The sequence below is a fragment of the Myotis yumanensis genome, unplaced genomic scaffold (assembly GCF_028538775.1).
Source record: "Myotis yumanensis isolate MYYU_CA2020_CCGP unplaced genomic scaffold, mMyoYum1.0.hap1 SCAF_5, whole genome shotgun sequence".
Taxonomy (NCBI): domain Eukaryota; kingdom Metazoa; phylum Chordata; class Mammalia; order Chiroptera; family Vespertilionidae; genus Myotis; species Myotis yumanensis.
The window spans coordinates 103,630,733-103,654,477 of NW_027223756.1; the positions used below are offsets into that span (position 1 = coordinate 103,630,733).

General features: G+C 45.6%; 1 protein-coding gene across 1 annotated transcript in view; it reads right to left on the minus strand.

Moving 5' to 3' along the window:
* ZGRF1 (zinc finger GRF-type containing 1) overlaps positions 1-22,772 on the minus strand; it is a 49,910-nt gene extending 27,138 nt beyond the window's left edge. The window contains exons 1-10 of the mRNA XM_070417041.1: positions 22,723-22,772; positions 21,512-21,592; positions 17,693-17,752; positions 15,749-15,934; positions 13,235-15,434; positions 9,827-9,904; positions 9,101-9,103; positions 6,785-6,828; positions 5,292-5,375; positions 3,461-3,646 (exon numbers count right to left, since the gene is read on the minus strand). Of these exons, the coding sequence (XP_070273142.1) occupies positions 3,461-3,646; positions 5,292-5,375; positions 6,785-6,828; positions 9,101-9,103; positions 9,827-9,904; positions 13,235-15,434; positions 15,749-15,934; positions 17,693-17,752; positions 21,512-21,592; positions 22,723-22,743 (2,943 nt within the window). The 5' untranslated portion in view covers positions 22,744-22,772. The remainder of the gene's footprint in view (positions 1-3,460; positions 3,647-5,291; positions 5,376-6,784; positions 6,829-9,100; positions 9,104-9,826; positions 9,905-13,234; positions 15,435-15,748; positions 15,935-17,692; positions 17,753-21,511; positions 21,593-22,722) is intronic.
* Between the last annotated feature and the right edge of the window lie 973 nt (positions 22,773-23,745).

A 23,745-nucleotide genomic window follows, 5' to 3' on the forward strand; every position in this document is an offset into this window, starting at 1 on the left:
GCCTGGACTGCACTCCCGGGCTGAGCGAGCCGGTGATCCACACTGTGAGACGCCGCCTCGGCCACACCATGCGGAGCGCAGTGGGCAGACTCCCCCGCGGGACAGGGCAGAATAGACTCACCCAAACCAACCGACAGTGGGGACCCCAGGGCCCAGTGAGAAAGGCCGCGAGGGCTGGGAATCCTGAAACCATGGGTCACCCATTCTGCTCTGAGACATGCTTTACTACATGGTTTTTCTGGAAGCTCTGCAACTACCCCAAGAAGGAACACGCTGTAAGCAGACCCCAGGCCCGTGGTGGCAGAGCCGACACAGTACGCTTTGCGGTGGCGGGGACAGCCCGGCTTGCTGGCACCCACTCATTCCCAAGGGGCCGCGAGGGAGGGCTCTGGGTTACCGCTGGGCTTCTGAACAAGCACAGCCGGCGCTCACTGCTTCTAACACGTGCGTGCTGTCATGGCTCTGGGCCCTCAGTGGAGCCTACAGTTCAATACTCTCTGCAGAAAATCTTAGTTGCCGTTTTTATGGTGTCCACACAGGTGACACTGTGATCGCAAAAAGCCCAAGTGATCCAAAACCAAGAATTTGTAGGAGTCATTGGTTTGGAAGGAGACAAGTCAGAAGGTGCTGAGCTGCACAGCTCCCCAGGCCCAGGGGCTATGGCCTGTCCCACACGACCTAGAGCAGTGACGGTGAACCTTGTGAGCTCGGCGTGTCAGCGTTTTGAAAAACCCTAACTTAACTCTGGTGCCGTGTCACATATAGAAATTTTTTGATCTTTGCAACCATAGTAAAACAAAGATTTATATTTTTGATATTTATTTTATATATTTAAATGCCATTTAACAAAGAAAAATCAACCAAAAAAATGAGTTCGCGTGTCACCTCTGACATTCGTATCATAGGTTCGCCATCACTGACCTAGAGGAAGATTTGACCTAAGAGTGATTTGGCATTTCTTCCTGATGGCCCTGAGGAAACACTTTATTTATTTGTTTTTTAATATATTTTTATTGATTTCAGAGAGGAAGAGGGAGGGAGGAAGATAGAAACATCGATTGAGAGGGAATCATGGATTGGCTGCCTCCTGCACATTCCCCACCCCAATGGGGCTGAGCCCGCAACCTGGGCATGTGCCCTGATTGGGAATCAAACCATGACCTCTTGGTTCATAGGCTGACGTTCAACCACTGAGCCACGCCAGCCGGGCACAGGCCCCAGTTTCTGAAGAGCAGCACGCATTTACTCTTTTCATTTCTTTCCTGTCTCCTGTTCAAGTGAAATGAGGCCACTAAGACCACGTACTGAGTACTTACTAATACACCATTTGCTACTCAAAAAAGCAAACTAGAAAGTGAACTACAGAACGGAAAGCCTGTTGGGTTTCCTTGAAACACGACAGACTCTGACCTGCACTGACTGGGTTACGGGTTTGGTTCTGAGGGGCTCAGGCCGAGACGTCCATCCGGAGCAGGAAGACCAAGGACTGAGCAGCGCCCATGACGTCCTCAGGCCTAGAGCAGACCTATCGTTGACCTAAACGTCAAGGTACTGCTCCCAAATGAGTGACCTTTTTGGATCTGTCCCAGACCGCAACAGTCATCTTCTTCACTGTTACTCTTTAGATGCCTTTAATTTTGTTGTCGCTTCCAGAAATCGATCACCTTAAAAATCTAACATGGCTGACAGATGGCCCCCAAATTCATGTGAAAGCCAAATGCATGTGCCTGTACTTGGAAAAAGGGCCTGTAAGAGGTGAAAGCTAAAGGAACTCACAGGCTACGTGAGGGGCCTGATGGGAGAGAATGAGTGCCCCCCCACACACACACATGCACACACACACGTGCACACACACACATGCACACACACGTGCACACACACGTGCGCACACACATGCACACACACATGCACACACGTGCACACACACACGTGCGCGCACACATGCACACACACGTGCACACACACACGTGCGCACACACATGCACACACACACGTGCACACACAGGAACGGCCGTGTGAGCGCACAGTGAGCAGCCACTTATGAGCCAGGAGGAGTCCTCGAGAGAAAACCAAAGCAGCCAGAACCTGGAGCTTGGACTTCCAGCCTCAGAAATATGAGCAATAAATGTGTGTAAACACGCGAGCTGCACCCTCTGTGCGGCGGCCGGAGCTGACCGACATCCCTCCCCTGACTCACCTGGGAACCACTCGGTCCCCCCTCCAGAGGTAGGCGTCTCTCTCCCTGTCTCCCCCCACCCTCCACATCCAATCCAGCAGCAGCCACACGTCTCCTCCAAATGACACCTGTGTCCCTGTCAAGTCCTCTGCACGCTTCCTGACACAACCCCACACCAAGTCACCGTCACCCGGGCTCTCTGCTCCCACTGCTCACCCGTCAGACCCCCCACAGCATGTCAATCAAGTCGCAGGGCTTTCTGCTGACACCCCTTCAGGGACAACTTCACACTGTTACCCTCACAGGCAGGACTCGGTGTCTGGCCTGCTCCTGTGCCCAGTCTCCTCCCCTCTCACTCACCGTCCAGCTGGGGGCGCCCACCCACCAGTTCTGCAATCTCAGGAAAGCAGAGCCTTGTCCCCTACAAGGAAGACAGGAAATCCCGCCTCTGGACCATGTGACTAACAGAAGATGCCATGTGGGCAGGTGTTCACAGCACATGGGTGTTGGCTGTGGCGTGAGCCCCTGAGGTATGGAGAGCTGGGGCGTTCACACAATGGCACACCCACCGGCCCCGGGAACGCGTGACTACAGCCACCGGCACCAGCAGGGATGGATGTCAGGACTGCCCGCTACTCACATGCAACTTTACAAGCAAGACTGGGAGAGGGGGCTGCTGGGAGGCTGGTCATGCTGTTCCTGAGGGTGGATCTGCTCTGAGGTCATTCCTGAGCTGTGTGCTTATTCTGAACGTGTACGATGGTTAATGAAAGGGAAATTTAAACATCTCTCTAACAGATACTGCTCAAAGACACCCAGGCATGGCTTCTAGCGGGTAGCAATGCGAGGTACTTGGTGTCATACTTGGGGGGAAAATAGAAGAAAAAAATCTACTAGCTGCTAAACAAATGTAACCTGCCTGTACACTATTGTCATAAATTCCCAGTCTTCTCTGAAGGGAAAAGTGATCCTTTAAAGTCCTGATCCTACAAAAGAAGTAAATCTTCCAAATAAAATATTTTTGCCCTATTTAGTTTGATTTGAGATGTTATGTTTCTTGTCAATTTACTGAATTCTTTTTCAAGTTACAACTGTACAAAGATTTAAACATACTCCCTTCATAAAATGTACCACTGACACATGGGAAATGATTTTGGGAGATGCAACTAAAAACTTTTTTACTGGGGCAGGGGGGTGGGGGGACTAGAGGGAGTCAATGGGGGAAAGGAGAACATATGTAATACTTTCAACAATAAAAAATTATAAAAACAAAAACCTTTTTACCTGCAAGAAGTCAACTTGCACACAAGCGCGAGGCAGCTGGGCCGCCCAAGCACAGGTGTCGGCCGTGGGGCTGTTGTGCGCGGAGTGACCCGGGAGCTGGCTACAGCCCAGCGGCGGGCAGTGCCCTCGGACCATCACAGCGCTGGTCGCCGACCCCTGCACTTGGTGCCCTTGGAACTCAACAGGCTACAGGGAAGTGAGGAACAATGGACACGTGTTCACAATGTAATTAGACAGAGAAAACAATACACATGTCAGCTTTCTGTTCATATTGGTTTTTTTTGTTTGTTTGGGTTTTTTTTGTTGTTTGTTTTTTAAAATACATTCCATTGATTTTCCACAGAGAGGAAGGGAGAGAGACAGAGAGCTAGAAACATCGATGAGAGAGAAACATCGATCAGCTGCCTCCTGCACATCTCCCACTGGGGATGTGCCCACAACCCAGGCACATGCCCTTGACCGGAATCGAACCTGGGACCCCTCAGTCCGCAGGCCGACGCTCTATCCACTGAGCCAAACCGGTTTCGGCTCTGTTCATATTGTTAATATCACTAATGTAAATAGTGACGAGGGGACTAATGCTCTTTCCCGGCGACTCACTGGAGGGGACGGAACTGCCCTAATTTACCTGGGCTCCCGTTCAACAGCAATCAGTGTGAATTTACTATGAGCACAGAACTGCACGGGTAACGAGCTACCTGAGCCAGGGGCACACACTGCCCACTCTGCCCTCCCCGCCCACTGCAGGATGGACCCCTGCAGACCCGCCGGTCACTGCGGCGTTCCTGCTACCGGAACCAGCCCTGCTGGCAGCACTGAGGACAGAGCCCTCTGCTCCACCGGCGCCAAGGAAGTCCTCACACCAAGCTTGGCAGAGGCGCCAGCAAGAAACAGGACAGCAGGAAGGGGAGGAGCACAGGGAGCCTTTTCCTGAAGTTTGTAAGTATCAGGCTTCCCTCTGAGGGTCTGCCTCCCAGAAGATTTGATCCCCTGCTGGGAGAGCCTGAGCGTGACCCCAACAGAGGCAGCAGGGGGCGCTGCCCGGGCGGCCAGCTCTCAGGCTGCAGCCTTCTCTGCTGCTCCCCACTCCCGGGAGAGCGCTGGCGTTTTCACAGCACACGGGGGACCGAGCCTACCCAGAACTGGAAAAGTAAGAAGGCTAATCGAGCCAAAGGAATGTACCTAGAGGATGAATTTATTTCTAACTGATAAATGAAAAAAATGACCATAAGGCATAATAGGAATATTCTCCTAGTTAAAAATAAATATTCTAGGTCACACATTTGAAAGGAAAATCAAATCTAAAATGCCCCAGGACTTCTGTTGAAAACATTACTCTGAATTTTAAAAATACGCATTCCACTGTACAGCGTCTGCTGTGCTGGCGAATGCACGTTCCACACACACGGATGCCTGGCTCCACGGTGCCCGTGGCTCCCTCCCGAGTCGCTGGGTGCAGGAGTAGAGTCAGCTCGAGGCCAGGCGGGGATGCTGCCTCTCCAGCGCCCCCTAGGGCTGGGCTATGGGCACCTGTGCGCCACGTCAGCGTGTGGGCGCTACAGGTCACGGCTGTGAGGAACTGTCATCAACTGCACTTCACAGCCCTATGGCCAGCCCCTCGGGCCTCCTAGGCACACGCACTGGTTAGGTCACTAGTAACACAGCGAGGACTCAAGACCTAACGCGGGTCAGAACCCTCTCGTCTCTTATTCTTAAAATCAGGGGTACTGTTACGCTCACCACCCCCTGCCTATGAAAGCTCTGATGATTGTGTGAAAAACCGCAGGAAAACACATTCAGTTAGAAAACCAATGTTCTTCACAAGTTTTACCTGAGGGTCCCAGGTTGTTCTCTCTATTTGTGTAGGAGTAACAGCTGGAAAAACAGTCTCTTCTTCACTTCCCAAGGGAAAGAACTAGAATAAAAGACCAGTGAGTGTGTTCAGGAGTCTGATGGGAAAATGCTCCAAACTGGAAGCTAGGTTTGCCTTTGAAACACACTTGTCATTTCTATCTTGCTTCTGTCTCTCTAGACATGTAACAAGCGACCCCGGCACAGGGCTGCTCTACAGAGGAGGTGCCATGCTAATTAACCTCAAAACGCCTGGGAAAATCCTGATTCTAAAACTGTCATTGAACCTTTAACACTAGAAAAAATTACTGGGTTCATTATAAATCAGTCATCAAACCTAAAGCTGATGTTAATGAGAATTATTTAATTCAAAGATTAGTATGAAATTAAAGGAGGAAAAACTATAAACAGTGTAACAGTTTATTTAAAGAATGAATCATCTAGCAACCAAAAAACACAAGATATTGGCAACATTTTAATTTCAAGACAGCTGTAGTAAGTGTAGTAAGAAAGTAATTACAGAAATAAAGATTAAAATTTTACTTTGAAAGACTGTAAGACCTTTCCCATGACTGTGAGATTACAACAGATTTCTAAAACAATACGTGACGCCCAGCGGATGTGGCTCAGTGGCTGAGCGTGGTCAGTCCACCAAAAGGCCACGGTTTGATTCCCAGTCAGGGCACATGCCCAGGTTCCTAGCTCGGTCTCCAGTAGGGGGCGTGTAGGAGGCAGCCAATTAATGTTTCTCTCCTTTCCTCTCTCTCTAAAACCAAATATATATATCTTAAATGGCAACGTATTCTGGAGGAAAATACAGTGATGGTGTTTATTTGCAGTTTATACTTGGTAATAACTGTCCTTGAAAAAGTTTAAACTCTATTTTTTTCCAGTGGGAAAAAACCAACAAAAACGTGGTCACTTGTAGTTATATGATGCAATTGCTGACTGCCTATGATTTTATCATATACGGTGATAAGTGACTGATTACATACATGTATATAGGCCTAACCAATGGACACAGACAGCAGCGGGGTGAGGGCATGAGTGGGGGGGGTGGAGGGGTAGTATGGGGATAAGCACACATATGCAGTAACTTAATCAATAAAGAAATTAAAAAAAAAAAAAAAGATAAGTGACCGAGTCACCACAGCATGGATTTGTTTGTCCTGCTCGGTTTTAGGCAGCAGAGCTGTGAGTGCAGCTGTGACCGCCAACGACGATGTATGGATCAGGTGATGCTTGTGTGTTTGCAAAACTAGCTTAATGAAAAAGACTGGCTATTTACCTAATCCTACAGACAACACGGGGCATTTACACAAAAGATAGCAGGTTCAGCTAAGTGAGTATGACCGGTAACTAGTTACAAGTAAGTTTGAAACTGACAGTGTAAAACACAAACATAAAATTATACGCCACATCCACATGCACAAATGTAACTTCGGCAACGTGACGTTTTATAAGTTAACTCACCGGCAGAGACTGCGCTGGTCCACCTGGGTCCACTTGGTCATTTTCTCTCATCATCCTGGGAGCAGAACACTAACGTAAGAGAAAGCAAAGGCAACAGCAAGTTACAAACAGCATGCAAACTTTAGACATAAATGTGAGGACACCACGACAATCAAATGAATAAAAACTAAATTTGATTAAAGACTACTTTCACATTGCAAGAATTTTAAAAGACTTCAACAGTACGATGAACATGAAGTTAAATATTCATATTGTAAACAGTAAGATTTTTAGATTTGACAATTTATATCAAGAACCTAGGAAAGTTGTTCATAGCCTTTCAGGTTAGTTACACTTCTGGGAATCCAGTCTCAGAAAATAACTTAAATGTAAACAATGATTTGTAGGTAAAAACCTTTACTAAAGTAATGCTGTACATCAAGTATGTCAAACTCAAAGGCTAACATGGGCCAAATAAACAAGGTTTAAGTTTGTGTGGCCACAAAAAAAAAAGCTTCAATTTTCATAGAAATGTAGGTTTATTTCGATAGAGAATGCTGAATACAAAGGGCTGAAATAAATGAGTCATCGTTAACTGAAAATAAAAGAACATTTTAATAAAAATGTTTTTTTCTTGAACATTAACTTACCAGATACTGAATAATTGCACAAATTAATAAGCGTAACACAAATAAACCTACTTTTCTTGTTCTCCGAAAGCAAAATATTCGCTGTTGTGCACACCAAACAAGTCAGTACAAGACTAATGACGTGGCAACCGGCTGCTAAAATATTCGCTGCCAGTATTAGTGGAGAGAAATGGTGCGCCTGCGCATAAGGGAAATGAATGCAGCCTGTTTATAGTAATCAGTCATTAGCGAACGTCATAGTTGGTTATTTTTTTTTTTAAATATATTTTATTGATTTTTTTTTACAGAGAGGAAGGAAGAGAGACAGAGAGTCAGAAACATCGATAGAGAGAAACATTGATCAGCTGCCTCCTGCACATCTCCCACTGGGGATGTGCCCGCAACCCAGGCACATGCCCTTGACCGGAATCGAACCTGGGACCCTCCAGTCCGCAGGCTGACGCTCCATCCACTGAGCCAAACCAGTTCGGCCGTCATAGTTTGTTATTAATAATCCTATATAATAAAAGCCTAATATGCTAAGTGCCCGGTAGTCTGTTCAACCAATCGAAGTGTAATATGCTAATGATATGCAAAGGCTGCTCAAAGGCTAGGTCGAGGGACCCCACTAGTGCACAAATTCACGCACCAGGCCTCTAGTCCTACATAATAAAAGGCTAATATGCAAATTGACCAAACAGCAGAACAACTGGTTGCTATGATGCGCACTGACTACCGGGGACAGACGCTCAATGCAGGAGCTGCCCCCTGGTGGTCAGTGCACTCCCATAGGTAGCGCCACTCAGCCAGAATCAAGGCTGGCAGAGCACAACGGCAGTGGTGGGAGCCTCTCCTGCCTCCGCAGCAGCACTAAGATGTCTGACTGCCAGCTTAGGCCCACTCCCCGAGTCAGTCGGACATCCCCCGAGGGCTCCCAGACTGCAAGAGGGCACAGGCTGGGCTGAGGGATTCCCCCCCAAGTGCACGAATTTTGTGCACCAGGCCTGTTATGTATTGTAAAAATTAAGTTAGGAAACTTTTATTAAAACATTTCTTATATAAATAACCTGTGAAAGACATTTATGGCCCTGGCCAGGTAGCTCAGTTGGTTAGAGCACTGTCCCGATACGCCAGGTTTTGGGTTCAATCTCAGGTCAGGACACATACATGGATAAGTGGAACAACAAATCATTTCTCTCTCTCCAAAATCAATCAATTAAAAATAAAATAAAAATTCTGTTTAAAGGAAGATGTTTTTAAAGTCTTTAATAATGTGAGGATGAAAAGGATATAAAGCTATTTGTACACATCAATCTAACCATATTTTTAAAAACAGGCCCCCCAAAAGCTGGAAATGTTAATAATTATCTCTGTATTTAAAAAAGGGAGGAAAATCAAGATGAAAAGAAAAAAACCAACATGGAAACTGGAGTGAAATACAAAATGGGGCAAGTGGAACATTTCACCTTTGTCCTCACTGCCTGCTGGAAGAGCAGTGCCCTGTAATGAAGGAACTGTCCTCCGGGAGTGCCGAGGGTCCGCCCTGAGCGCTGACCTGGAGGACTAGCTCCAGAACTCCCACCCATCCTGGCTGTGCTGGTGTTTCTATGTTCCCGCCACGGTTCCCATGGCAGTACTTTGGCTTCTGCAGATGTTTTACATTTGAGCGAAGTACAGTGTCACTCGACATGTCAGACACTGAGCAAACTAACTCAAGGTCACATCTCCCATCATTTCTTTCAACACCACCATGTCCTTGTGAAGCTGGGTTTTAGGAAATTGCTGTGATAAAATCAGCTCCCATGCGGGAATCAATGTGGAGCAAGAAATCTAACCTGGGCCCAGGTCCGAGCAGCTGTGCAGTGCCCGATGCACACAACCCATTAGAAACTGTGTTTATTCAAAAGTAAAATGCTTGTGGCGATCGTTCACAATGCATTACCTTGCATTCCTCCACCTCATGCCATGGTGCCTGTCAATCATATCTCAGTAAAACTGGGAAAAAGAAAACGCCTATCGAGTTACTAGGACACCAACTACACAGTACATGGGAACTGCTGGGTATTTCTTTTGGCCGAGGGATGAAGACATTATTACTAAGATACAAGGGAAGGTCATGAACCTAGATTAGCTTGGGATTCTCTGTATATTCTAACCTCATTATGAACTACAGAGCATTCCATATCAAAATAAAATATGGTGCCCTGACCGGTTTGACTTAGTGTATAGAGTGTCGGCCTGTGAACTGAAGGGTCCCAGGTTCGATTCTGGTCAAGGGCATGTACCTTGGTTGCGGGCACATCCCCAATGGGAGGTGTGCAGGAGGCAGCTGATCGATGTTTCTAACTCTCTATCCCTCTCCCTTCCTCTCTGTAAAAAATCAATAAAATGTATTTTAAAAAATAAAATAAAATATGGTGATAGAAAAAGTAACGTACCGGTTGAGAATCCTGGTCCAGATGAGGAAACTGGGGACCGGCTGGCGAAACTGCTATAGTCAATGGCTTCCCAGCTGTAACAGACAAAGCCTAGTGATTTTATTCAACGTACACGCAGCAGTGCTCTGACATTTTCTTAAAACTTTTTTCTAAAACTGAATGAAACAAGGAATAAAATTTAAGTTTTAAGATGTGGCAAAGTCTTGATAACTGTTAAAAAAATCTTCAATGATTTCCTATGCCCAGTGGGCCAGGCATTGGACAAACAGTGTGACAAACAAATAAGGTCCCTCAAAAAGGGAGGGACACAGGAAATAAACAAACCAGGCAAAGCCAGACTGAGACACAAAGGTTCCCATCCATGAAGAATGAGAGCGGTGTAGACAGGACGATGGGAAGACCCCTCATGAGGAGTAACACTGCAGCTGAGACCGAAGACAAGAAAACACGAGCGGTGCAGATGGGTATCTGCTTAAAAATAGATTTTTCTTCTAAAAACGTCCATACTCAACCACCTCAATTTCTACGAAATGCACCAAGAAGACTATCATTTTAAAGTGCTTATCACTGTAAAAAACAACAACTCATAGCTATAACTTCATTTTTAGCCATTTGTTTCATTATCTTCCTGTTGAAAACAATAAATGAAGCAAAAACAAGTGGATTTTAGAACTTGAAGCTATTTATTTAAAGAGCTTTAACAAGGAACTGGACACCCGGCTGGTGTGGCTCAGCAGGTTGAGTGTCGTCCTGTGCACCAAAAGGCTGCCAGTTCCACTCCCAGTCAGGGCACAGGCCTGGGTTTTGGGTTTGATCCCTGGTCAGGGCTCATACAGAAAGGCAACCGATGAATGTGTCTCTCCCCCATCCACGTCTCTCTCTCTCAGCATGTCCTCAGGTGAGGATTTTTAAAAAGGCACTGGATAAAAGCTGGTTTTCCTTTACCACTTCCACCCAGGGAACAAATTCTAAATTAGCATTTGACTTCTTGTTTCAGTGTTTCTACTGTAAACAGTGTCTTCTCCTGGTCTATTTAGTGCCACATTTTCCAATTTTTGTCATAAAGCTGTTGGCTATGACTTCGATGTTAATGAATCAACTACATAAATTACAGGGTCTTTAACACACTAACACAGGACTTTGTATTTATGGGTTCATGACAATGTTCTGACTTGAGGTCTGAAGGAACCTAATCCTGTATTTCCCCTGAAAGCTATGGCTCATCATGTTTGCGGTGACTTTATGTAACATAACTACTGCAAATAAAGAGAATGTATGGGACTTTGTTTTCCACCTTGATGAGGAAAAAAGAGATTTCCCAAAATTAAATTCTAAAATTCTTAAATCTTCATAGTAGGAATTTGTATCCTTATGGTATTGTATAATTGTAACTACCCATATTTATTTTTCAGACTTTTTCTTTAATTTTTTAGAAAATAAATTGTAATGATCATCATCAAATTTAACTACATTTTAAAGAAACATTTAGCATTTATAATAACTTATTCCTATTTTTCTCAGGAATTCCTTGAACTAGCCAACTAAGAATTTAATTTTAACTTTTCTTTGAGTATTGTACATTATTCATTCACATTCAGGTGTACATAATGTTTACTGTATTTACTAATGTTCTGTATTATTTCTTTTTAAAAATACTGTTGGCAACATACCATAAGCAAAGTAAAAAGAGCGATGATATACTGAAAGAAAATATTTACAACATATATCACAGGTAATGGGCTAATACATAATATATCATGAACATGTATAAATCAACAAGAATAAAAACCACTATTAAAAATCTGACAAGGGGTAAGACATGAAAATATATATATATACAAATGCTGCTTAAACATATGAAAAGTGGATCCATTTCCCTTGTCGTAATAGCAATACAAAGGTAAATGCAGTGAAATGCCACTTCTCGCCCACGAGGCTGGCCGGGCCGTGGGGAAACAGGCTGCCGTCCATGCCGGTGGGGTGAGAAGTGATGACTGTGCAGTATTTACAGACATTTCCACCCGCAGCCACACTGCTACCTATTCGCATACTTCCAACAATATGCAGAAAGCCCACATACTTATATGGACACAGTAGGTGACTTACTGTCACGTTATTTGTGACAGGAAACACCAGAGACAGGGTGCATCAGCGATGGCCCGTCCACAGGAGCCTCAGAGCTGTAAACAGAACGAGGCCTCTGCATTCGTGACCTCCAGGAGGCACTGCCAGGTGAGAAGCAAGGTGCTAACGAGTACAGAGCGTGGCGCGGTCTGCTGAACAAGGGACAGGAGATCCTTGAGGAGCTGTTTGTTTGCGAAAGGAAGCACGGGTGTGACACAGCGGCTACTACAGCAGCAGGACGGGCAGGGGGAAGGCCTAAGGCAGGAGCACACGCCTGCATATGGCTTTGACTTTTGAACCAGGTCAGTATTTTTCATAGAAATAAAAACAAACCAACAAGGATGGCCAAAAAAACCTAATGAACTATATTTATACTGAATAATATAATCACCTGGAGGAGAAAAAAGTAGCCCAGGTAACTACTGAACGTAATACTCAGCTCTATACTCACAGGAGGAGATAGTCTAAAAACAAAAAACTGCAAAGGATTTTGTGCTGCAGTGACACTGGTGTGCAATCTGGAACCGTGTGGTGCAGACTGTGGAAGGAAATGGACTGATGTGATTGGGAACCTGGCCTTTTCTCACGGTGGGAACAAAGGAACACATTGTGGGATGGAGGAAAGAGAGCCCTAAGGAGTGGAAGTGGAACTAGAGATGATCACTGTAACCTCACGACTTTTTAAAAAATAGCAGCTCTCAGCACATGTCCAAAAATGTATGTCAGGAATGGCCCATAAAACACGTTTGCTTACATGTGTCTTCAGACGTGCGGAGGGCACTCTGGGGAAACCGCGCTGAGTGGGCTGCGGGAGTGTGAAAGGAAGACTATTGCAATGGTTCTCAACCTTCCTCATGTCGCGACCCCTTAATACAGTTCCTCATGTTGTGGTGACCCCCAACCATAAAATTATTTTCGTTGCTACTTCATAACTGTAATTCTGCTACTGTTATAAATCGTCATGTAAATATCTGATAAGCAGGATGGATTTTCATTGTTACACATTGAACATAATTAAAGCATAGTGATTAATCACAAAAACAATATGTAATTACATGTGTTTTTCCGATGGTCTTAGGCGACCCCTGTGAAAGGGTTGTTCGACCCCCAAAGGGGTCGCGACCCACAGGTTGAGAACCGCTGCTCTATCGGAACGGCTTACCAAGGACATGTATTACCCATCTGAATGCTATGTAATTCCCTAACGTAGCCTCCAGAGCAAGGGTCTCCTCATCCTTGAAGCTCTAGAGAACAATCCAAAACAGACAGGCCATCCTAACCTTCAGGGCTGCTCTCGGGCTGCGTCTCCAGGGTTGCTTGTTGTTTAAAGGCAGGATTTTTCTTTTTCAGCATTTCCAAGCCTTCTAAAGCTGTACTGTGTTCAGACAGTGACTTTAAAAGGGAAATACTGCTTACTAATCCAGAGAGTTCTGAAGAATTCCTAGGACGATCCCAGGACTGTCTGCTTGCTCCAGCAGTATCTACTTCAACATGGTCATGCGGTAAACTCGGAATCCCTCCCAAATCTTCAGATTCAGCAATATGTGTTCCTGTGTCTTTGGAAATAGGACGCTTTCCTCCCAGAGGGTAAAACAAAGAATTGGAAACTTGGGGGGTTGATTTATCAAGAGCAATACATTCGTCAAAGTGACTCTGACTGGCATGTAATCGTTGGATACTGTCGTCACTGCCAGAGGTTGACGGTAAAACCTGTTCATCATTTGTATCTAAGTCACATCCCATAAAAAAAGGCCAAGGTGGAGTCTGTCCTGAAAATAGGTTGCTTTCAGGAGTCTGATTAGTGTCTATGTTTAAAAAATGAGGAATATATAAATTTGAATTTATGCCTTTAGAATTATCCGGGAGTGAAGCAAAATCACAGTCACTTATGACTTTGTGGGTAGGGCTATTAGCAGCTTCCTTACCTGCATCCACATCATCGGTCCACCCTACAGTGCAGGCACTGCACCCCGCGGCTTCATACCCAGTAAGTGCAGCTGTCCCACAAAGCTGTGGCCGCAGGGCCTCTGGGGGAGGAAACGGCTCTGTAGGTTTACCCCCAATAGGCGTTAAGAGAGGCAAGGGTGCACCGCCACCCTCCTCACAGCGCACACCCTCACATCGTCTCTGAACCCCTGAACTGCAGCCATCAGCCAAGGCCTCCCTTTCCCAATCCTCTGGGTCCTGGGACATTCTGTTGCTTTCCTGGGGTTCCTCTTCCGTGTCACTGGTTTCAAAATTGTTCAGATTAAAATTTACCTCCAAAACTGGCTGTGTTACATGACTCACGGGTCCATGAATACTAAGACTTTCAGGGTCCGTATTCGTCCTAGAAAACGAGTCAGTGACGGCTTCAGAGATCTGAGAGTTGTCACTCAGTGAAGGTTCAAACTGTGGACGTTCAGATGCTGGCAGGTGAGACACTGCTTGTTCACACGCCCTTTCTGGCGTCCCACAGGCATCTATCTCCGGAGCATTTTCTTTAGGAAGAGCGGATCTTTTTACGCACACCTGGTCATCCTGATTAACAGGCATTTGAACAGTTCCTTGCATGTCAGACCCTGACACTAAGCCATCCTTTCCCAAATTGCCACGGGTAACGGATAAGCTTTCACCGAATGAAGGAATTTCTAATTTTACTTCCCGATCCCAGGATGAATCAGCATTGTCTACCAGCTTGTCTCCATTAAACTTTTCCACATCTGTTTCGAACAACTGGATCCTTTTTTGTCCCAAAAAGTCTCTCAGATTTAAACTGAGGTCATCTCCCTGAGCCTGGGGCTCCCTGTCCAGCTCATCTCCAGCTACAGCAGAAGAATGAGCAGGCGGAGGCTGTGAGGGTAAGTACACAGCCCACCGGCTGCCCCTGCTCCCAGTGCTCTCTGGTGGTCGCTGGCACTGCAAGCTCTCTGTTCTCCCCACAGCACACGCTCCCTGTTCAACAAAGCACTTTGGTTCAGTAGGAATGTGTAAGCTTCCTTGTGGTTGTGCTCGAGGGACATGTGCTGACATCTCAGTGTCCACTTCCTCAGACACAATGGCTGGCGCGGACTTCAGCAGAGCCAGGATCTGTGCTTTGCTCCTGAGGTTTTGTGTGACTCCTAAACAGCGAGGTGCCCAGCGGTGTCCTCTCGTGGGCTCGTCAGGCAGTAAAGAAACGGCGGCCTTGACAGCAGAACTGACAGGAGAGCAAAGATGACCCTCCTCCCTCAGCCTCTCGGGGTTACTCCTGGAGAAGGGGCCAGAGCCGACGGGAGAAATCGGTGGGCCACTCCTCCCGTCCTTGCGGACGACAATGTTCCTGAGGTCTGCTGGCACGCTGCTTACTTCTTTCCTGCCAGCAGCAGCAAACAGAGGAGGAGGGCTCGAGAACAGAGAGAGTAGAGCAGGGCCAGGGGCTGCAGCCTCAAGTGACGCGGCTGATTCGCCATTTTCCATAATAACCATTTTCTTTGGCACTTGCCGTGGTCCTTGAAAACCCTAAAAATAATAAAACAACTATTAGCTGTTCTATTGCCTATAAAGAAAATGTGAAATGTACTGGCTGGGAAAAAAAGAAGGAAAGAAAAATGAATGTGTATGTTTTGTAAGGTAAAGTAATAATTAATATATAAAATTCACAAAGTTGAAATGTAAACTGATTTTTATTAAGATTTTTCCTAATTAGGGTTTACTTTCTACCTAAGCATATACTATAAAGTACCATATTAATGAGATTACAACTTCAAAATTCACGACTTCTTGAAATGAAACATAGGTATATGTTGATTCATTATTTTCACAGAGACACTTACAGTAAACTTCCTTTTCAAACCGGCAGGCTGACACCCGAGGGACCGGCTGCAGGGCATGGACCGCGGTGGACGGGACCCTCGTGCTTCCTGAATGTCCTCCTGGCTAACAGCTGTGCTTCCAGCAGCTCTAGCCTCCTCCACTGTGATTAAGTATCGCTCACTTTCTAAGCTGTCTCCAGGTTTTACCTAGACGTTAAAGAATGAAAGTCAAAATCACACACACCCAATTCCTGGATGGCCTATGTGTTCTTGTGAGCTTATAGCACTAGTAACTCACAATGGATATTCAATAGTTATTGAGTGAATCAATCAATAACAACTCCTTTATGTATTATTGTGTACTAGTTAAGTACCAACACGCACAAAAAAGAATAATACAACAAAAGTTTCATTAACTCATTTACTCAACAAACACACTGGGGACCTAGGTGAGGTCCTTTGTTATTTGCTGAGGATTCAGACAGAAGCAAGGACCTCTTTTAGAATCCATACAACTAAATGTAATTTTTAAAAATCAGAGCTATTAAATGTCAATTATATATCTTTAAATATCACAAATTAAATACTATTATAAATTAGTAGTTGCTTAAACAATTATATTCAAAAAAAAGCATCTTAATCAGCTAAGTATAGTGCTTGCCACCAGCTCGGACTGCAGCATAAAAAAAAAATCAACCTAGTTGATAAAAATCTGTGTATTATCACAGAGAATGTGCTTAATTAAATTATTCTAAATGAAATAATAACAGTTACCACCAATGAATCACCTATTAAAACAGTGCTTTTAGACCCTCTTTTGATAAAGATAGAAATAGCACAAGCACTATTAGTGTCATGTAAAATTTAAAAGTAGATTTAATACCATGGTCCAAACCAGCACAATGACAAGATGCACCCTAACACTTCAGTCACTGCACTAACGGCTGGGCATCTTCCCAGGGCGCAGCCCATCCCCGCCCAGCGTCTGCCCACGCCTGGTGCCACAGCAGAGTCAGACACACGGCTGAGCTGCAGGTGTGTCTGAAAGTGGGAAATGACCTGGAATGCACAACCCGTTATCCTTACTCATTACACTAAAAATGCCTTTAGTTCCCCTCCCTTCTCCTCCAACAGGGAAAAACACAGGAACAACGCATGAGACAAGATTTTAAGTAGGAATAATTCCACAAAACAGTTCCCACTGTGGTTCTCTGCCTACCAAAACCACATAATAGAGCCGGACTAGAGTCACGCCTGGGCTCACCCCAGCCCCACCACGGCCACGCAAATGTGGGCAGGCTACCTAAGCTTCAGTGCAGCACGCCTAACCTGCAACCACAGGGCTACATAAACATCAAATCAGACAACACCTAAGAGCTTTTAGCACAGAATCTGGCTAATAATAAGTGCTCAGGAAACACTCACTACAATTATTAGTATTAGTGTCTTGACTATACTTTTTAACATTTGTAAAAAAATACTTAAAGAGCCCTGACCGGTTTGGCTCAGTGGATAGAGCGTCGGCCTGCGGACTGAAAGGTCCCAGGTTCGAGTCTGGTCAAGGGCATGTGTCTTGGTTGTGGGCACATCCCCAGTAGGGGGTGTGCAGGAGGCAGCTGATCGATGTTTCTCTCTCATCAATGTTTCTAACTCTATCCCTCTCCCTTCCTCTCTGTAAAAAAATCAATAAAATATATATATTTTTAAAATTCTTAAAGAGATACCTTAAAACAATACTTAAAAATGCGGTAGACACCCCCTGGCCAGGCAGCTCAGGCGGTTAGAGATTGTCCTGATCCACCACGGCTTCGGGGGCGATCCCCCGTCAGGGCACATTTAACAATCAACCAAAGAATGCATGAATGGTGGAACAACAGATCAATATTCTCTCTCCCTCTCTCACTCCTTCCTCTCTAAAATCAACAAGTAACAATTTAAAAAAATAAGACAGACACATTAAAATACCTCAAGGCGCGTCAGAAATAAACTCTCCAAGCGTTCTCCTTTGTCATCATATAAAATCGCCTATATTAAAACAAAATAAATGTTAAAATGGAGCACAACATAATTCTGCTTTTCTTAAACATCTTCAATAGAAAATCTAAGACTGTTCTGTAAGCAAACCATGTAAGGAAAGGATCGCCCAGCCAGTGTGGCTCAGTGGTTGTCGACATGTGACCCAAGTCACCGTTCGATTCCCGGTCAGGGCACATGCCCGGGTTGTGGGCTCCAACCCCAGTGTGGGGCGTGCGGGAAGCGGCAGGAAAGGACCACCCACTTTGTTAACGTGGATGACGAAGTGTGTCTGTCTCCAACGTCACTCACTCTGTGAAGAGAGCTTCGAAGGCACACGAGAAACTAAAGTTAGTCCCCACCCTGATCTTGGGGTGGAGCTGGGCAGCACACAGACGGGGCGTGTGAAGACTGCTGCAGTCGGGGGGGATCAGGACGAGGACAAGGGCGTGCAGGACGTCACTGTGTGTGAGGTCCTCACAGAGCTTGTGCAGGGGGACAGGGAAAAGGGAGCCAAGGAGATCTCTCCTTGTGTCTCTAGCCATTCGCAGCAGTTCCGCCACCAGCCCTTTCAATACTGCTGTTCCCATCACTTGGGGAGTCTGGCCGTTCCTCAAACAATTCAACACAGAGTGACCACACCCAGCAATCCCACACCTGGGTAGCAGAGAAATGAAAAACATGTTTTCAAAAAGCTTGCACACAGACGTTCACACCAGCGTTATCCCTAACAGCCCAAAAGAGGAAACAACTCGAATGTATGTCAGCTGACGAATGGATAAGGAAAATGTGGGAAATCCATCCAACAGAACATGACTCAGCATTGATACAGTCAACATGGGTGGACACTGAAGCATGACATCACAAGAAGCTGGCAGAGGTCGGCATGGGCTGGGACTGTAGTCACATGTCAGGCAGAACAGGCACAGCTCCCAGCAGCGAGTAGATCAGTGGCTGCTTAGGGCTGGGTCACGTACTGAGTGGTGACTCCCCATGGGTATGAGATTTTTGGGGGGGGGTGACAAAAATGCCCTAAAGTTATATCCTGGTGATTGCAAAGCTCTGTGAATAGACTAAGACCCACTGAACTGTGTACTCTAAATGGGTGAATTGAAAGTGTGTGGCCTGGCCAGTGTGGCTCAATGGTTGTCAACCTATGAACCAGGAGGTCACAGTTTGATTCCCGGTCGGGGCACATGCCCAGGTTGTGGGCTCGATCCCCGGTGTGGGGCGTGCAGGAGGCAGCCGGTCAATGATCCTCTCTCTCATTCTTTCTATCTCGCTCTCTACCTCTCCTTCTGTTCTGAAATCAATAAATTTTTTTTAAAAAAGTGTGTGAATTATATGTCAGTAAAGCTGTTAAAAAACGGGTGTTTGCAAGGGCTCTCTCCTCTCCCAGTTACAGCCTGTACCCCACCCTGAACATCATCCTCCACACAAATCACACGGTGTCACATCTCTGCTCAATCCTTCCTCGGTCGCCACAGCCCCACAGAATGAGAGCAAAAGTCCTCACAGTGACCAGGAAGGCCCCAGAGGCCCTTCTGTGTCCACCTCACCCTTGCTCCCCTCCTCCCGGTGGTTTGCCTAACCCACTGGACATGCTGGTCCGTCTCCTCATGTGACCGCCACGGTCAGGGGTTTATCTTTGCTCCCTGCGGCATCCCTCAGAACAGTGTGTAACTCAGAACAGAAGCTCAAAAACTGTGGAATAAATGAACCAATGAATCCACTCCAGAGCTGCAAGCATCACCCAAAAGCCACACACTCCCTTCAGCGGCCCGGATGCTCCTGAGTCCCAGGTCCCCACGCCGGTCACCTGACTGTTTCCATGACCTGAAATTCAGTGCGTTCAAAACGGAGCTCAACATCTGAGTTCCCTCCATTCTGGCGTTCTTTTTGGAGATACCCTGACTAGTACGTTAACCATACAGAAACCGGAAGCTGATTTTGGAGCCTCCTTACCTTCCGTATCGAGACCTTAAGATTCTATGATCTTTTCCTAAGGTCTCACTAGTCACCCCTCTCACTTAGACCCCATCACTTTGTGCCCATATTACTGCTGTCCCTTCACTACAACTGTCTCCCTCAGTCCAGTCTGACTTTCATCCTTCAGAACTTAAAGGTTCTGTTTGACACTGTTGCCAAAATAATGTCCTAACATGGAACATGGTCGTCACTCTTCTGCTCAGTTCTCCCTGCTCCTCGAGCTGCGCTCTCCGTCCATCACGCTCTCCTGCTGCCACTGCCCAACACGGGCCTCGCTCCGGCCACAGCCTGTGCCTGTAGCTCCCCTCATACTGCCTACTGTTCTGTACCTCCGTGTTGCAGCTATGGCACCATCTACGGCCCCTCTTCCCACAACCTACCAATTCTGTGTTCAAGGCAAACCCTTCATCTGGAAAGATTCCTAAACCAGAGTGAGAGTTTGATGTCCATCCTCTGTAATCAGAGCCCTGAACATATACCTGTACAGAGTACGATCCTCATGCTCGTAGATAGAAGTCCCCTAACAACAGAAACTGCGGTAACAGTTACCATCCGATGCCTGCTGACAGAGACGCCTGCCGACAGAGACGCTTGCTGACAGAGACGCCTGCCGACAAAGAGCCAGGCAGCTTGCTAGAGGTTTACATGTTCCTCGTTTAACCCTCAGGACAAGGTCACAAAGTGTCACTGTCCCATTTAGAAAGACACTAGAGGCCCAGAGGCTGAATAACCTGCCCAGGTTACACACCCACCAGGCGGAGAGCCGGGCCGCCAGCGAGGCCTGCCTGGCATGACAGCTCTTCACGCCGACTCCACGGCTGACCTCACTGTCCCCACCGCCCACCAGCAATATGCTTGTTGGGTGATGACGCCATTAATGGGAGACGGTAAGATCTGGACAGACGGAGAAAAGGCATTACGAGTGCAAGAGAAGCAGGGGAAGCAGCGGCTGAGGAGAGACTCACATCGTTACCTTTCCTGGGCCAGACAATCTCTGGGGCTACCTTGCATGCATCTTGTTTTCCTATCACCTTCCAGTGTAAGGTGTACAATGCATACAATAAACACGTGACAACTGAAGATAAAGTGGACACCACTAGCCTGACCTCAATAGTATGATTTTGTATCACAAGAAGCATGATGGATATTCAGAATCCAATTAGATGCCTTCTACATATATAAAAGGCTAAGTGACCGCCCGACCGGTACATATGACACGCACTGGCAATTTAAAAATAAACGTTGACTCGCGCACGTGTGATACATTAAAGCTCTCGCTGGCGCCAATCGCACGCGTGTGCTTCGATCTGTCATTGTCGATCGTGAATTTGGTTAACACTTCTATTATAGAGAAAGAGCAAAAAGTGATATTAAAATATTTCTTCTAATTAATTTCCTTTCAATGTGCACGAATCTGTGCACCGAGCCACTAGTTTTAATATAAGACTAAATCTGTAAGATTTTGAAGACTTGACCCTAACCAAATAGGAACAATATAAAGAAAAAAGTACACAGAATAGCATCAGACAGTGAATGAATTTATTAGTTTAAGACAAATGAATAAAAAATGTAGGAGGGGGAAGGCTAAACATTCATCTATTTAAATGAGAAGAATTAACCAATGTTACCCCAATAAGTTCAATTAAAAAAAGGACAATAACATGACTTGAACATGGAGATGCCCACTGTGGGACTGGCCCTCTCCATGGGGCATGGCCTCGTACAGACTGCAGTTCCTGAAACTAAACAGCTTCGGATTCTGCCTGGCTGCTTTGCACTTACTTTGTTTCCTAGGTGAGCCATCTTCAAAATTCCATCTTGCCACACTTTTGACTTCTTCGCCTTTTGATGAGTATACAGTACCTATTTCCAAAAGCACAAAGTGAAGAAATGATTTCTATATATGGATGTTAAACGTTACATATTTCATACCCTTCTACCAAAAAATAGACTTAGGACATCTTTTACCAATATAATAGCACAGATAGCATAACAATAACAAAATAAATCCATTAAAAAAAAGAAACTAGGCAGCAAAAGGCAAGAGGGTGGAGAAAGGAGAAGTAAATTCTAAATAAAAACTGAAGTCAACTGGTAACAAGCATAATTTTTAGCTTCTTCGTCATCATCGGGAACAGGAAAATGTGCTGGTTACACAGCACGCATGATCTGTGCAGGGACGCCTGGAGGTCCCCAAGACTTCCCAGGGGTCTGTGAGGTCAGGACTATCCTCATGAAGCTACTTGCCACTTGCCTCCTTCCTCTCATTCCTTCCGGGAAGCACAGTGGAGTTAAGTGCCGGTTATTTATGTGCAACAGTGTAAGATTCCATTTCCGATTGCATGCAGCAGCAGAGCTGAGAATTGAATCCAATGTTAAAGGGACATGCAGAAAATGTACATCAATGCTACTCTTGTCAATGTTTCTTTGTTATTGTTTCTGGAAAATGTAGCTATTTTCTTCAAAAATGTAACTTACGTTAAACGTAATGAGTTTATTATTTTTAGTAAATAAGTATTTTTAAAATGTTGTTATAATTTCTAATATGAAAGACATCGCTATAAGCCCCATAGTCAGAAATTCGTAGGGTCCTCAATAATTTTCAAGAGTAGGAAAGGATCCTGAGACCAAACAATTTGAGACCACGGATGCACTTAGGAGGCACGTCAGTTCTTCAAGAAAGAGACTATTCCCTGGTCCCAAGCTTCCTGAGATTTTGTTCCAAAGGACTTTGTATAATAATGTGAATAGGCGACAAGAGATAGGGCTGCCGGTTAAAATACAGGGCAACACTTGAGACACACACACTTATACTAAAAACTTTCACTGTTTTTCTAAAATCCAAATGTAACGCAACGTCCTGCTTTTAGGTTTCGGGTTTTTTTGGGGGGGGGGGGGTTGTTTGTTTGGGGGTTTTCTGTTTTATTTTGTTTTTCTCAATCTGGCAACTCTAGCAACATTTGTAAACTGTGGAAGGAAGAACAAAGACTCACAATAAATTCTTGGCTTCCCATTGTTTCTTCTGAAGTTATAAACCAGTCAGGTCCAGAAATAATCCGTGGTTATTCAACCATTTATAACACCTAAATTGAAAAATGACAAAGAATATTCAACCCTGACGAAATGAATAAGTATCAAATACAATCTTCTCACAAACTCTTGACCCCAGAGAGGAATCAGAGTTCTGAGACGACGTAACTACCAAGGGAAACACAGGTGTGGCCAAATTACCCAGCACTGCGACCCGGTAAGCGATGCCACACCGCGGGGAAGGGAGGTGTCAGGTAAGAGGAAGGAAGCAGGATACGTGATGATTAGCAGGCGGCACCAGCTCTCCCAGTGCTGCACCATCGATCAGAAATGATGCCTTGGATGGAGCTGGAGAGCATTATGCTAAGTGAAATAAGCCAGTCAGTGAAGGAAAAATACCACATGATCTCACTCATTCATGGATAATAGAGACCATTATAAACTTATGAACAATAATAGATACAGAGGCAGAGCTGCCTCAAACAGATTGTCAAACTGCAGCGGGAAGGCCGGGGAGGGTTGGGGGGCAGGAGGGAGGGGGATAAGAGATCAACCGAAGGACTTGTATGCATGCATATAAGCATAACCAATGGACATAAGACACTGGGGAGTAGGGGAGGCCAGAGGATTGTCAAGGGCAGGGGGGAAAAAAAGGACACATATGTAATACCCTTTGTAATACTTTAAGCAATAAAAAAAAAAAGGAAAAAAAAAATGATGCCTGTCCCCAGGCTGGGTCCCTGATGGAAGGAGCTTGGATTCTTGGTTTCTGAATTGCGATGGTCACCACAAGAGGGCCCCCTTGTTTTTTACATTTTTCCTTTGACATCGTACAGTCAACATCCCACAGCACCTAGGACGGGAACTACATAATTCCTCTGCAAGGAAAAGATCTTTTCAATGTCGTAGCAACGAGTTCTGTAATTATCCCAGGCCGTTGGATAAAAGTGTTATTGCAGGCAAATTTGGAAACCTAAAGCCATTGC